This window comes from Alosa pseudoharengus, unplaced genomic scaffold (assembly GCF_046254945.1).
Source record: "Alosa pseudoharengus isolate Yale_2024_CS ecotype anadromous, Long Island Sound unplaced genomic scaffold, YU_APseudo_1.1 YU_APseudo_1.1_scf_2, whole genome shotgun sequence".
In the NCBI taxonomy this organism is placed as follows: Eukaryota; Metazoa; Chordata; class Actinopteri; order Clupeiformes; family Clupeidae; genus Alosa; species Alosa pseudoharengus.
The window spans coordinates 39,091,240-39,104,497 of record NW_027468663.1 but is presented as its reverse complement, the minus strand read 5'-3'; the positions used below and the strand labels follow the sequence as shown (position 1 = coordinate 39,104,497).

The 13,258-nt window shown below is 44.9% G+C and overlaps 3 protein-coding genes across 3 annotated transcripts in view; all 3 read left to right on the top strand.

The window, feature by feature from the left end:
• LOC143133506 (ovochymase) overlaps positions 1 to 6,853 on the top strand; it is a 24,112-nt gene extending 17,259 nt beyond the window's left edge. Inside the window, exons 13-21 of the mRNA XM_076293271.1 lie at positions 255 to 355; positions 1,449 to 1,726; positions 2,699 to 2,862; positions 3,197 to 3,380; positions 3,873 to 4,091; positions 4,621 to 4,764; positions 5,127 to 5,354; positions 5,596 to 5,778; positions 6,846 to 6,853. Of these exons, the coding sequence (XP_076149386.1) occupies positions 255 to 355; positions 1,449 to 1,726; positions 2,699 to 2,862; positions 3,197 to 3,380; positions 3,873 to 4,091; positions 4,621 to 4,764; positions 5,127 to 5,354; positions 5,596 to 5,778; positions 6,846 to 6,853 (1,509 nt within the window). The remainder of the gene's footprint in view (positions 1 to 254; positions 356 to 1,448; positions 1,727 to 2,698; positions 2,863 to 3,196; positions 3,381 to 3,872; positions 4,092 to 4,620; positions 4,765 to 5,126; positions 5,355 to 5,595; positions 5,779 to 6,845) is intronic.
• A 44-nt stretch (positions 6,854 to 6,897) lies between these two features.
• LOC143133505 (chymotrypsin-like elastase family member 2A) lies at positions 6,898 to 10,517 on the top strand. Its single transcript, XM_076293269.1, has 5 exons — positions 6,898 to 6,903; positions 7,087 to 7,184; positions 7,400 to 7,686; positions 8,652 to 8,812; positions 10,314 to 10,517. The coding sequence occupies exons 1-5, from the start codon at positions 6,898 to 6,900 to the stop codon at positions 10,515 to 10,517; spliced, it is 756 nt and encodes a 251-aa protein (XP_076149384.1).
• Positions 10,518 to 11,390: 873 nt separating this feature from the next.
• The window catches only part of fam13a (family with sequence similarity 13 member A), a 62,173-nt gene continuing 60,305 nt past the window's right edge, over positions 11,391 to 13,258 (top strand). The window contains exon 1 of the mRNA XM_076294938.1: positions 11,391 to 11,685. Within this exon, the coding sequence (XP_076151053.1) occupies positions 11,659 to 11,685 (27 nt within the window). The 5' untranslated portion in view covers positions 11,391 to 11,658. The remainder of the gene's footprint in view (positions 11,686 to 13,258) is intronic.

Genomic DNA, 13,258 nt, shown 5'->3' with positions numbered 1-13,258 from the left:
AGGTTATTTCCAAAATGCCAACTTCAGAAAAGTATATTAAACACCTTTAATTAGGTCTAAAACAGTGACAAATTAATAGACTAAATTTAAAAAAGGCATGTTTGTAAGCCTTTTTAAAATCTTTAAAATGCACATTGTATGTTTTAATTATTTTATTAATGTAGAATAATTCACAGGCACCAAGGATATGTAAATATTCACTTCATAGACAGCAGATTTACAATCAAGATGTACACTGTTATTTCTTCCCAAAGGTTTGGCCAGAGAGTCGGCCTGAGCCCAGTTTCTCCCACACCTGCGGAGGAACTCTGATCCATAAGAACTGGGTCATGACCGCGGCACACTGTTTCATCAGGTGACACCTCGCTTTATAAGCCACTTGTCTGCCTTTTCAGATATCCCTCATTTTACGGGCACTTTTCAAACTAGGTTTTTTTTTCTGTCTGTCTTTTTGTCACATTTTGGACAGCATTATTACTACACTACTCTGATACTACAGTAGTAACAATTACAGTGAATTAGAGATCGATGTGCAAAAAAAGCAGCAAAATACTTTCCTTTTCAGTAAGGAGACATAAAGATGTTTTATGACAGATGCCACTGAAAATGAGAGGAGAAGAGATTGCAATTTTGTGCCGGCACCTTGACGCATCAAATATATGCTTCCCCCAGGTCTATGCAATCAAAGTCAGAAATCTGACACAAGGTGAACATCTACTAGCTCATTTCCAGACAAACTGAGCTACAGCTCTCTGTGACAGCATCAATATGTCTGCTCTCTGTGATCTTCCAGCAGAGTATCTATCGAGCATGTTTATAAGGAGATGCTTCCCAAAATGCACCAGGAGGAAATATGTCTCCAATCTTTAACACGCCGCCCCTTTTTGCTATACTCTCTCAAACAGGAGACAGAAAAAAATGTCTGCTGCCTTTTTTGTTCCTGTCATATGGGAAGACTTTGAGTCGAGTTCAAAAATGTGTCCTGTCATCTCGGGCAGAGGCCCATTTCCATATTTCTGACAGGCAGCTTGATTGTATTGGGCTGCCAGTATGCAAGCCTGGGCTCATTTCAGGCAGGGGCTTAATGGACACACCTGCATGGGAATGAGCCTTTTTAAAGAAACGGCACAGCACACAGACACACTACTGAGATGGACCTTCCACACACTACAGGGTGATAGGGATAGGAATGGCCTGGAGTGTGTTAGATGTGGGTGTATGATAGCATATGTATGTAGGCTATATGATTGTTATTTTGGTCGGACTATTTTTTTATCTTGATATTTGATATCATGCGTATAACGTAAATGAAACACAAAACTGATATGATAAAAATATACATATACTTGACATTATTATATACATATAGGTGACATTATTTATATAAATATTATTATGAAATGACAGTACATTGTGTATGTGTCTATAGTATGTGTCTCTCATTGCAGGTATGCGGATGAGCTTCAGCGCTGGCGCATATGCATGGGCAAACACAACCTCACCCTTGAAGAGCCGAGCGAGCTTTGTTTGGGCGTTCAGGGCATCTACCGACACGAGGGCTTCAAGTACCCGGACGTGCCCACCGTGGAGTTCGACGTGGCCCTGATGCGGCTGGATGGCGAGGTCACTCCGACTGTCCAAATCGACTTTGCATGCTTGCCCTCCCTGGAGGAGGTTCTGCCCGCGGCCAAGAAGTGCTACGCCAGCGGCTGGGGCGATGAGAAGGGTTAGTGACCAATCACCCTGTACTGCCTCTCTGAATACATTATACCAACTCTGTAATGTGTCTCTGAGAGCTACTGAACCCAGATTCCGAGTAGCAGAGGTAATATTGTCTAAGTGAAGTCCTACACTGTTAAAACGAATGTGTCCCTATCTGGACACAGAGATGTGTTAAAAAAACAACTCAAGATGTGTTGTTTTCAACGCAAGTTGCGCAAATATTGCGCAACAAATAAAAAAAGGAAACAACACAAACTGCGTTGTCCCTATCTGGACACAGAGATGTGTTGAAAACAACTCAAGTTGTGTTGTTTTCAACACATTCGTTTTAAGAGTGTAGCTGTGCTGAGACAGTGAGGCAGACAGGAGGAGAGGCAGGTAGATGCGGAGAGCCTGTGTAGAAGGATGGAAAAACAAACCTCCGTCGTCACACGGACCCGTAGGGAAGGGGCCTGAGGCCATGTAATTAAGAAGCCCTGCTGTCTGGGCTCTGTGAAGCGAGGCCCTCTTCCCAAACATAAATGCTCCAGGGGGCGTTCGTTGGGATCCATCTGTCTCTGCTCACTTCCAGGAAATCTCTGCTGCTTTTCCGTGCTTGGTCTCTATTCATGTGTGCCCAGTGAAATAGAGAGGTACTAGAGGCCAATCAGTGAATGTCAGACCAGTCATTGTTTTTATTGGCCATTGGTGAGCTATGTAGGTGCTGGAAACAGGAGCGTGTGTAGTGGTCATCTCAACAGGGCTTTCAGTAGTAGCCTTGATGTGTTCAAGAGAAATGAAGTCAGAGCACCCTCTGCTGTTTGTAAAGGAGAGAAGGTCATCATGACCATTCCACCGTAGGTTGTCAAGAAAAACTTTTTTCATTGTGAGTGTTATTTGATGAGAATGGCCCAAAATCATTTGAACTCCCCTTAGGGGACTCATGAAGTGTTCCCATCAGCCCCATCACCTAATTTTGTGCCCTTCACACTCCCAGGCAACCCTGCGACGGCCAAGCCATCAGAGACGCTCAACCAGGTGGCGCTACCTGTGGTTCCCTATGAGACCTGCAAGCGCATGGACTACTGGTGGTTCCAGGTGAAGCCCTCCATGATCTGCTGTGGCTACACCAAACCTGACGAGCTCAAGTCCGTGTGCCAGGTATGCCAGCCTTCTCACCCCCATGGCTCATGTCTTTGCCCCTGGCATTCAAAAGAGTGTGGTGCTTTCACTCTTCAGGAGCATTTTTTACTGTGCTAGAGCGTGACATTGAAAATCATTGCACACGCTGGGGTAGAGGTGCTGGAGAACGGGCTGCCCAAGGCGAGTCCTTGAGGAAAACGCCTCTCTCCGTCAGTTTCTCTTCCCTCTGCTGATTAAGCTGCTCTCCCACACTCCCCACAGGATCAGCCCAAGGTTGAAACATTGCGTAGTGCAGGAGAATAGTTTTTTTTTTTTAAAGAAGTTTTGAGCAATCTCTTAACCTGCATTGCAGGGAGACTCTGGTGGGCCCCTGGTTTGCCAGGACAGCCCCATGGCCCCCTGGGAAGTTCACGGGATCACCAGCTTCGGGCCCATCGGTTGCATTATGGACAAGAAGCCGAGTGTGTTCACCCGCGCCTCAGCCTACATCCCCTGGATGGAGAATGTCATCCGCAGGAACATCTATGAGGAGAACAGTGAGTTCAGCTACAATAATGCACTGGCAAACATGTGCACACACAAGCACACCCACCCACTCATACTCACACACACACACACATACACCCATACACACACACACACACACACACACACACACACACACACACACACACACACGCACACGCACACGCACTTGCACACACACACAGACACACACATGCACATGCACATACACACACACCCACCAAAGGACAAAAAAGGACACTTAAGGTTATTAAAATGCCCATCTGGCTTTATGGTTTGGGGTAAACTTTTTGCCCTCTTTCAGCTATGTTTAGCTATATAGCTATTTATCTGACCCCACATAAACATTGTGTACAAGTTTATTACCCCATTTCTGTTTGCCTCTGTCACACTTTCCGTGTGCTCTCTCTCCTGTTATCTTTCTCTCTCTCTCTCTCTCTCTCTCTCTCTCTCTCTCTCTCTCTCTCTTTTCATTCATTTCTCTATCTCCCTTCTCTCCACAGCCTCTGGCTGTGGTGGGGCCAAGTACCTGAACAGCACGAGTGGCACCCTGGCCACCATGAATCATCCTGATAACTATGGCAGCGGTGCCCAGTGCCAGTGGCACATCCGAGCCCCCGCTGGCAAACTCATCCACCTGCGCTTCGCCAACTTCTCCCTGGAGGAGAGCCTAATGTGCATGAATGACAAAGTCACCCTCAGTGACCAGCTGGGCTCAATGGGTATGTGGCTGTGTGTGTGTGTGTGTGTGTGTGTGTGTGTGTGTGTGTGTGTGTGTGTGTGTGTGTGTGTGTGTGTGTGTGTGTGTGTGTGTGTGTGTGTGTGTGTGTGTGTGTGTGTGTGTGTGTGTGTGTGTGTGTGTGTGTGCGCGCGCCCGCAAGTGGAAGTGCAATGTGTCCAACATCGCTGTCGAACAATGGCTAGCATTCTCTTTGCGTTCCTCCTGATGAGTTTGCCATTTCCAATTGCAGAGCCTAGAAGAAACAAGACATTTTTCCATTTTTATGATAACTTCTGAGCACTACCAGTACAATTAAGTGATCATTGAAATGTTTTCTTATATATTTCCAACACTGCCTATGTAAAAAATAACTTTTATGAAACCAAGATAGAATATTTTGTAGAAATAGTGTGAGGTTTGATTTTTCTATTTGCATACCACATCTAACTAAAAAGTATAATTATTAAAAGTCTACAAAATGTCATTGTCATTGTGGTGCACTAAAGGAAATAAATGTATTTCTTTCCCAGGCACCCATTGTGGTATCGGAGCTGTTCCTCAGGCTATAGTCACTGTGGGTGAGACCCTGAGTGTGACCTTCTCCTCAAATAACAGGATTGTGGACACTGGCTTCATGGCCCACTACGAAGTGGTGGATCCCAGCCAAGTGGAGAGTGAGTCTGACACTCCCTTTTGGCCTTCTATCTATAATTACATACATTAATTTCTTGTGTATTAGCCGCATTGTGTATAAGCCGCAGGACAGTGTTTTATGTAAGTTAAAAGAAACAACACCACATTAATACCATATTAACTGCCCCCGTGTATTAACCTCATAGCTGAAGAAATTTTGCAAAATCAATGTGTAAGCCGCGGATAATAATTGTGAAATTACAGTATTAAGGGATGTACCACAGAATACTGACATAAACCATGCATGTAAACAAGCTCTCGTTTAATACAGGGTGTTCTATCTATCATATTGTATACATCTATCAATCCATACATCTGTTGCCTTCTCTTCACCACCTCTCAGGTCTGGTTGGATGTGGAGGTCACTTCAGTACTCAGCAAGGGGAGCTGAAGTCTCCAAACTGGCCCAGCGGCGACTACCATAACCGAAGTGTGTGCACCTGGCGGATCTCCATCCCCGCGGCCAAGTCCGTCCACATCACCTTCACCCACTTTGAAGTGCAGGGCGTCAGTCAGCTTGGCCAATGTGTGGACTATGTAGAGATCTTCAGCGCAGATGGGAAATCCATTGGTAATGCTGCAGCTTTTAATCTGCAATGTGCTGTATGTTCCATATTGTTGTGAAATGTGTACTGTTTATGGCATTGCTTGTATTGCATGAATAACCTATTGTATATTTTAGTAAGTAATAACCTCTGTTTTGAGCTCAAACAAATTAACCTCTTCATCCATTCAAAATACTTTGGTCATGAAGGTCCCTTCCAAATGGCCTACTAATCTACATATACATCTGCATCTGTCTCCTCCATCAGGTAAACACTGTGGCTTTGCACCACCACCCACGACCACGGTTACTGGAGACACGGCAATAGTCCGTTTCTTCACCAATGGTGATACCCAAGAGAAGGGTTTCCGTGGATACTGGACCACCGATCCTGCCATCATCCCCACCTTGCCTCCACCTCCACCTAACCCTTGGGACGACATTGTCATTAGTGAGTTTACAAACGGTGGCAACCTTTATGCACACAGACATGACGTTCACGTTGTGGAAGACCCAGATTGTGATGTAAGATAATGTGATGTAACAGTACAAGCATGATCAGGTTGTAAATGCTTTGAACACAGGACAGTAGAACATACTGTAGGACTGTCCAAAATAAAGATCCGATATAGCTAGTGGCAGCACATGGAGATCTCAGAGCACAACACACCCCTCATTAGAGCCTGTGAGCTGCTGCCTGTCTCCGCAAACTGTAAAACACTCTGGCACACTTGTCAAATCAGAACAGCAGCTCCAGCTCAGGCCATCTGTTCCATGGCACAGTCTCAGAGTGAGAGTGACAGGATGGGGGGGGGGGGGTGAAGTGATGGAGGAAAAGGAGGAGAATGTATGTATCTCGGGGGGGGGGGGTAGAAAATGAGATAGAAAAAGAGAAAAGAGAGATAGAGTGATAGAAAAAGAAGTAAGAGAGATAGAGTGATACAAATAGAGGGTATAATGGGTATAATGGGCGACAAGAAAAGTTTATCTGTCAAGGCAAGTTGGCTGAAACTTGTACCACAAATATAACATAGTTTGGTACATGTTTCTTGTGTACAATAAACCTTCACATTTCAAGTGTTCTAGAAAGACAGCTCCATCACTTTAAGAAACTGTGCCACACTTAGCTGCTTGTGTGACAGCGCTAACTCTCTTCAACGATACAACCTGTGATGTACAGAGCAGTGACAGCTTGAAACTAGGCCAACAGTACTGCATCAAGCAGAGGAGCTGGCAGTTACCATCTCTCTTCAAATACTGAGACAATAGTTATCAGTCCACACAAGTCTTCTGTTCACATTGCATCTAGCAGAATCAAATGATAAAATCCAGGATACATAACCTTTACCACTATTACTGTAATAATTTGTTGCGTTTGTAGTGATATCAACAATTAGTAAAACAACTACATGCTATGTTATGAAACATTTTCCATCAGTACGTAACATCTGTATCTCTGATAGCGTGGCCTGAGAAGTGTGGAGTGCCTGCTGTGACCCCTAACATGTCTGTGACCAGAGTGGTGAATGGGATTGAGGCTGAACCACACTCCTGGCCTTGGCAAGTGTCGATGCAGGTAAGACCAGTGTGTGTGTGTGTGTGTGTATGTGTGTGTTGCTATATTGAATAATATCTCAGCTCTACATCTGTGATGATGTGCGCCAGAAGTCTCTGTGTCTATTCTATATTCAGTTTGATACATGTTATGATGTTTCCCTGTTATGAACCCTCTCTCTGCCTGACTGTGTGTCTCCTCCAGGCGACTCCATTGGCAGCACTGATGCCACATCAGCATGTGTGCGGAGGCTCCCTCATCCATGAGGAGTGGGTTCTTACTGCTGCCCACTGCATCATGGCGTGAGTTTCACTCTCCCTGCTATCGGTTACTTTCTTTCATTCTCCCTGCTATCGGTTACTTTCTTTCATTCTCCCTGCTATCGGTTACTTTCTTTCTTTTTTTCCTTCTGTTCCCTTCATTTATTAGCAGTCGGCTATTTCTACTAACATTCTGTTAGTCTGCTGCCATTTTAATATCTCCTAACTACCGTATCCTTCCCTGTGTCCGTACCCAGGCCCTTCAACAAGCCAGGCTTTTGGCGGATGTGCATGGGCAAGCACCACATCAACTCCAGCTTGGACGGCCCCACTGAGCAGTGTGTGACCGTGGACGCTCTGGTCTCCCACGAGGGCTTTGTCTACCCCCAGGACAACACCGACATCACCAACGACATTGCCCTGGTGCATTTGGCCAAGCCCGTTAACATGACACGAGAGGTCAGCCCTGTGTGCCTGCCCAAACCTGATTTCGTACTGCCCGCTGGCAAGACATGCTTCGTCACTGGCTGGGGTGATGAGAAAGGTCAGTGGCAAGCTCCAGTTGATGCATTCAACCTAAAAATCCCCATTCCTATATCAACTCAATTATTCCTTTAGATTTTCTGTCTCAGATAAGGCCAAATATGCCTGATGACCATTTTTTATTATTATTTAGAAACCAATTACATTACCTGCGATACATTTGTCAAACTGTTCAACAGGATTGTTCTTGGACATGTGTTAAAAACCCTAAAGAGTTAACACATGTTTTCTGCTGGTAATTGTTGTACACATTAATGGCCCAGCTCAACTGGCATTTATTGGAAGACATTCTCCTGCAATGCACAATATACATAGAATGTTTCTCCACTGATATCAACCCATAACGTGGTTCGAAAGCCTCTCCAATAAAATCCTGGTAATTAAACAAACTATTTCAGTCTTAAGAATCTATAGTGCACAGACAGAGATGTCCTCCACTGTCAACATCCAGACACACTGAGCATCCCAATCTCTGGACTGAAGCTTGACTCCTGTCAATCTCATGCCTTCTAATGGGGAAATGGTCTCTGGTTGGCATCTGGCTCAGTGTGGTGGTAATTAGGCCACTGTCCCTTGGCACACAAATGCCACCTGGCCTCATTAATACGGCATGGACATTGCCCAAGCGGCTGTGCCAGTCTTCCTCGTGCCAGTCCCTCCTGTGTTAGTCTCAGGGGCACATTGTGTGCCCGTGATCTGCGGTTCTGGCACTGTGCATCGACGTGGGTAAATGTAGACGGCAGCTTTTTGGAGTGCTTGTGCTTGTTCAGGCTATTTTGGCAGAACAAACAACACATTGCTCCCTGAAAATATTTTAAGAGGGATTTCTGCAAGTTTTCCATCACCATACTGTAAATTTGCTTCGAAGTGCTTTATATGGGCTTTTTAGATGAACGTACCAAAGATCACAGGCACACATACATTTTAATTAACATACACACACACACTTTTGCCTATCCCCTCCAGGTAATCTATTACCTGTGGTGGCTGACAAGCTGAACCAGGCCCCCCTGCCTGTGGTGCCCTTCTCCACCTGCAGCAAACCCCAGTACTGGTGGGACAGCGTCCGGCCCTCCATGATCTGTGCTGGTTACGAGCTGCCAGATGAACTCAAGTCAGCATGCCAGGTATGGAGGCAACAACGCAGGGAACAGTCGACATATGCCAGGGTGTTGGGGTGGTAGGGCTAAAGTAATGTCATTTGGTCATCATTGACCTAGGGTTTATATAATTAACATACACACACACACACACACACACACACACACACACACACACACACACACACACACACACATACACACACACACACACACACACAACCAGGCTTGTGCAAAATTCCAGAATTGAATTGAAACTGGCTCTTAAATTCCAATTCAATTCTTGAATTTCACTCACGCATTTCAATTGAGGTAGCAAACAGGAAGCAACCCTGACACAAACACAAACACACACACACACATACACTGTATACTCAGAGTATTCCATGGAATGTCAGTCCATTTTCAGTCAGTTGCTATACCCACAGTCATGGTCAAGGGATGCAGAGGGGAGATAAGACTGGCCATTGTCATGCAACATTGGATTATGTAAACTGGTCAGTTTTCAGTCCTCTCATAATTGGGCTATTACATAAGAGGGGGCATTGACGATTTTTGTCTGCCAGAAGCGAGAAATAAAATGATCATTGTCATGGTGGTTTGACAGACAGAGTGTTTCCCAATTAGAGCTTCACACACTACTGGTCACTAATGAGAAACAGGAATGCATCGTCCCAGCCAGCAACAAGCCCTTGGAGAGGCAATGGCAGTGTCGCTGCTTATTAATTAGTCTGACCTTGAGAAAACAGTCATGCATGCCATGATCAACAATGAGAGAATGTTTGATGTAGCCATGAACCACCATGTTGTCAGTTATTTTGGCAGAGTTAAAAACAAAAGGAAGTGTTGTGATTATCCTTTCCTGCCACGGCTTTATTTCCTGCCTGTACATATTTGTTTACTTTATCTCCTTTAACAGAGCAGCTGGGAAACAAAGGGATTATCCCAGGGAAGTCATGTTCCCTGTTGTTTTTAAAGATTTCATCAAAGCAATTAAAGTAGAATTGCTCAGACAGCCATAGTATGTTATGTAATAATGGAAAGGTTACATTTTTTCTATCTCTTCCTCCACCCATCTCCATAAATGTGGAAATGTGTGGGTTAGAGATGGTGAATGGGATTGAGAAATGACCCCTTGACCCTGCTTCTTTCTTTATTGTGCATAAAATCAATGTGTGCGTGTGTGTGTGTGTGTGTGTTTGTGTGTGTGTGTGGCATCTGTTGCATCAATCTGATGGTATTTTCTCCACTTGTCTTCTTTGCCTTCATTTTCATGTTCCTCCGCAACAAGTCACTCTTCTCTCCACGTCTCTTAAAACCTTCCAGCGATTTTCTCTTTCCTTTTTCTCTACATCCTCCTACTCCTTCCTTCTCTCTTCCTCCCTTATCCTTGCACCATGACTACACCCTCCCAAATGCCTTCACAATTTTGTAGCGTCCACAAATGCAGCTGTTGTATATGGAGGCTACTTTTGGTTATCTGTTTGTTTACATCGTTTCCATGGCACTCCCTGCTCCCGCTCCACAGGGCGACTCTGGCGGCCCGTTCGTGTGCCAACCGGAGGGCACCAGCGCCTGGGAGGTGCACGGTATTGTGAGTTTCGGCCCATTCGGCTGCATCAAGGACAAGAAGCCGTCGGTGTTCACACGCACGTCTGCCTTCTCCCACTGGCTGGAGGACAACATGAAGAGAGTCATCTACGAGAGCACATCAAAGCCCAGTACAGAGTGACATGGTGGCAGTTTACAGGGCAAGACTGGCAAAAGGGGACGAAGAAGGGTGAGAAAGAAGGGATAGAAAAGACATGGGGAGAAAAATAACATGGTTTGGATAAGAGGTAGTGGATAATAAATGTAGAGAAACGGAGGGAGCAACACAGAGAGAGAGAGAAAGAGAGAGAATTGGTTTCTGTAGATGTATTCAACCAGTCACACCTCATTAAGCTCACTCTTGTTCCATTAATACAAGTGCCTCAGGGATTGTGGAAGCCATCATGTGTTTCAGTCTGTTTTTTATTTCTCATATTTAAGGTATTATGTATAGTCTCTTCTCACTGTTCTAAAAGTGTCTGTTTTTAATCAGTGTGATCCAGATGTATGAGTATTGAATATTAATATTGAAAGTGCTGCAATGTCATATTAAACTCCTTTCATATGGTTTGAAGTGTGAGTTTGTCATTGGAATAGCAAGCATAATAAAGGGATGAATAGTTTTATTTAGTCCACTAACTTTCTTTACTTTTGATTTGTTAATTTCACTGGATATTTAATTTGTGGATAGAAATGGTTATAAAGTGTGGATCAGAAATTTAGTGTAATCATACAGTCCAACACATGACGTGATTGTAGGCCACTTTTTGAAAGAGATCTGTACACGAGCAAGATCTTGGACAGATATGAGATACTGTAGCCCAGACACATACCACGTCTGCCTCAGGGCCATTCTCCCTCTGACTCAGCCTCCTGTGGTGAGACACTTTCAAAGTTCCAGCCTGCTGGTCACATGGCTTGAGGCACCAGCCAATGGAAGAGCAGGGCTCAGATTTCAGCACTGGAGGAGACACTAATCTGTGTGCAGGGGTAGTCAGGGAGGGAGAGAGGAGGGAGTAGGAGAAAAAAAAAGAGAGGGGGAGCACAAAAAAGGAGTCCAACTCGGGGAAACTCTTGCTCAGCCCCACTGAAACTCTTCAGAAAACTTTCTCAGGAGTATCCGCAGCCCTTTTCGGATGGCATTTTGGGGCGGTGAAGGGACTCCTTTAGTCCATGGACCTTTTTACAACTCTCAGGAATCTAAGTGAAGAAGAAGGGTGGGGGATTTTCTTAGGGGATTCATCACGTTCTTTCCGGCTTTTAAATCTGGGGGGAGAAGGAGAATGGGGGCCGGAGCACTCACCATCTGTGTAAGTACACACAACACACACACCAGGCCCGTCAGGGATGGAGCTTTCTACACAGGCAAAACTTAGAGGAGCGAGAAAGACAAGAGAGACAGTAAGAGTGAAAATAGGCCTCTGTCCTACAACTGCTATGCTAATGCACACATGTTTTCCTCAGTGTGTGTGTGTTAGTGTTGGCAGTATGCTCAAAGAGGTCATACATGTTTTCCTCAGTGTGTGTGTGTGTGTGTTAGTGTTGGCAGTATGCTCATAGTGGTCATTTTTGGTTGTCGCTCAGCTCTCAGCCCTTACAAGGCTACCTCATTCTCCTGGAACTGGTGTAAATACTTTTCCATGTCCGTGATCTCAGAGCTATGGTGGAACACAGCAGAACAGGGATTAAATGTTGACTGAGGACCTGATGATGACAAAAAGGGAAAAAACTTTTAGGGTGGCAAAACTTTTTCCAGTATCTCTTTCCCAAAGAAGTTACTGACTAGCAATAGGCATTTGCCAAACATACCCTGCACCAAGTGTTGTACCATAACACCTATTTCCTTTTCATTTCACTTGACCAGTTCATAAGTGACCATTCAACATTTAAAAGACAAATATCTCTACACGTGTGGGGGACAGCTGGTGTTGAGAGAGCTGGTGTGTTTCTAGACTAGTTTAGATGTGTTTTTTTTTCTATTTGGGAACACTCATGAAGATTACCTTTTTATACATGGCAGTTCCATAGCAATATTTACCACTGATTTTTAAACACTTTCATTTGGAATGGCAATGAAATGTAGGGGGCTTATATCTGAGAATGGGAGTGAAGCAGGCACATGTGTAGCTCTCTGTTGCAGCTGTTGTGAATAGGTCTTCATGCTGCCCTGACTTTCCACCAATTGCTCTCAGGCCACCCACAATGAGAGCAAGGGGAGGAGGGGGAGAGAACAAGAGCATGCTACGGCTTGTCAGGAACAAGATCGGGGCATGGGATGCTGGCAACAGGAAGAAGAAAGCGACTCATGTACACAGAGACTTTTGGGTTCCGAGGAACAGAAAAAAGCGTTCAGACGCAGTACATTTTAGAAGTGGGAAAACATACATTTGTACAGTTTCTGGTTTTGTTTATTCAAATCTGCACTGAACACATGAATAAATATAAACTGTACCCACAACCACTTTGGGATAGTGGCCTCCAACAGGGATAGTGGCCTCCAACAGTTTTAGGTACTATTCTATTGCAAGGATTTGCCTAGCTGTTGTAAACTAGGGAAACAGTGTGTCGTCACGTTAGTGTAATATCCCCTCAGTGGCACGAGAGTGCGGACTCACAGCATGACAGTGAGTTGGGGGGTGGGGTGGGGGGTGTTGATGTAGTGTTGAGGTGTAAGGGGTGTTGTGTGTGTGTGTGTGTGTGGGGAGGGGGAAGGGGGTATGGGCTAATCACCAACTTCCCCATGAGAAGACAACAATGAGCTGCCCACTACCAAGAATTACACTGAGCTCAGATGAATACAGTGAGATACATGTTAGTGAAAACGGGGACACAGGCTACGTTATTACTGCAGAAAATGAGTGGCTGAGAAATGGCATATTTTTC

Excerpts from the sequence above, each read along its gene's own strand:
- LOC143133505 (XM_076293269.1), top strand. Across the intron at positions 7,185-7,399 it reads GCTGCCCACTGCATCATGGC|GCCCTTCAACAAGCCAGGCT; the intron begins GTGAGTTTCACT and ends GTCCGTACCCAG. Across the intron at positions 7,687-8,651 it reads TGGCTGGGGTGATGAGAAAG|GTAATCTATTACCTGTGGTG; the intron begins GTCAGTGGCAAG and ends TATCCCCTCCAG.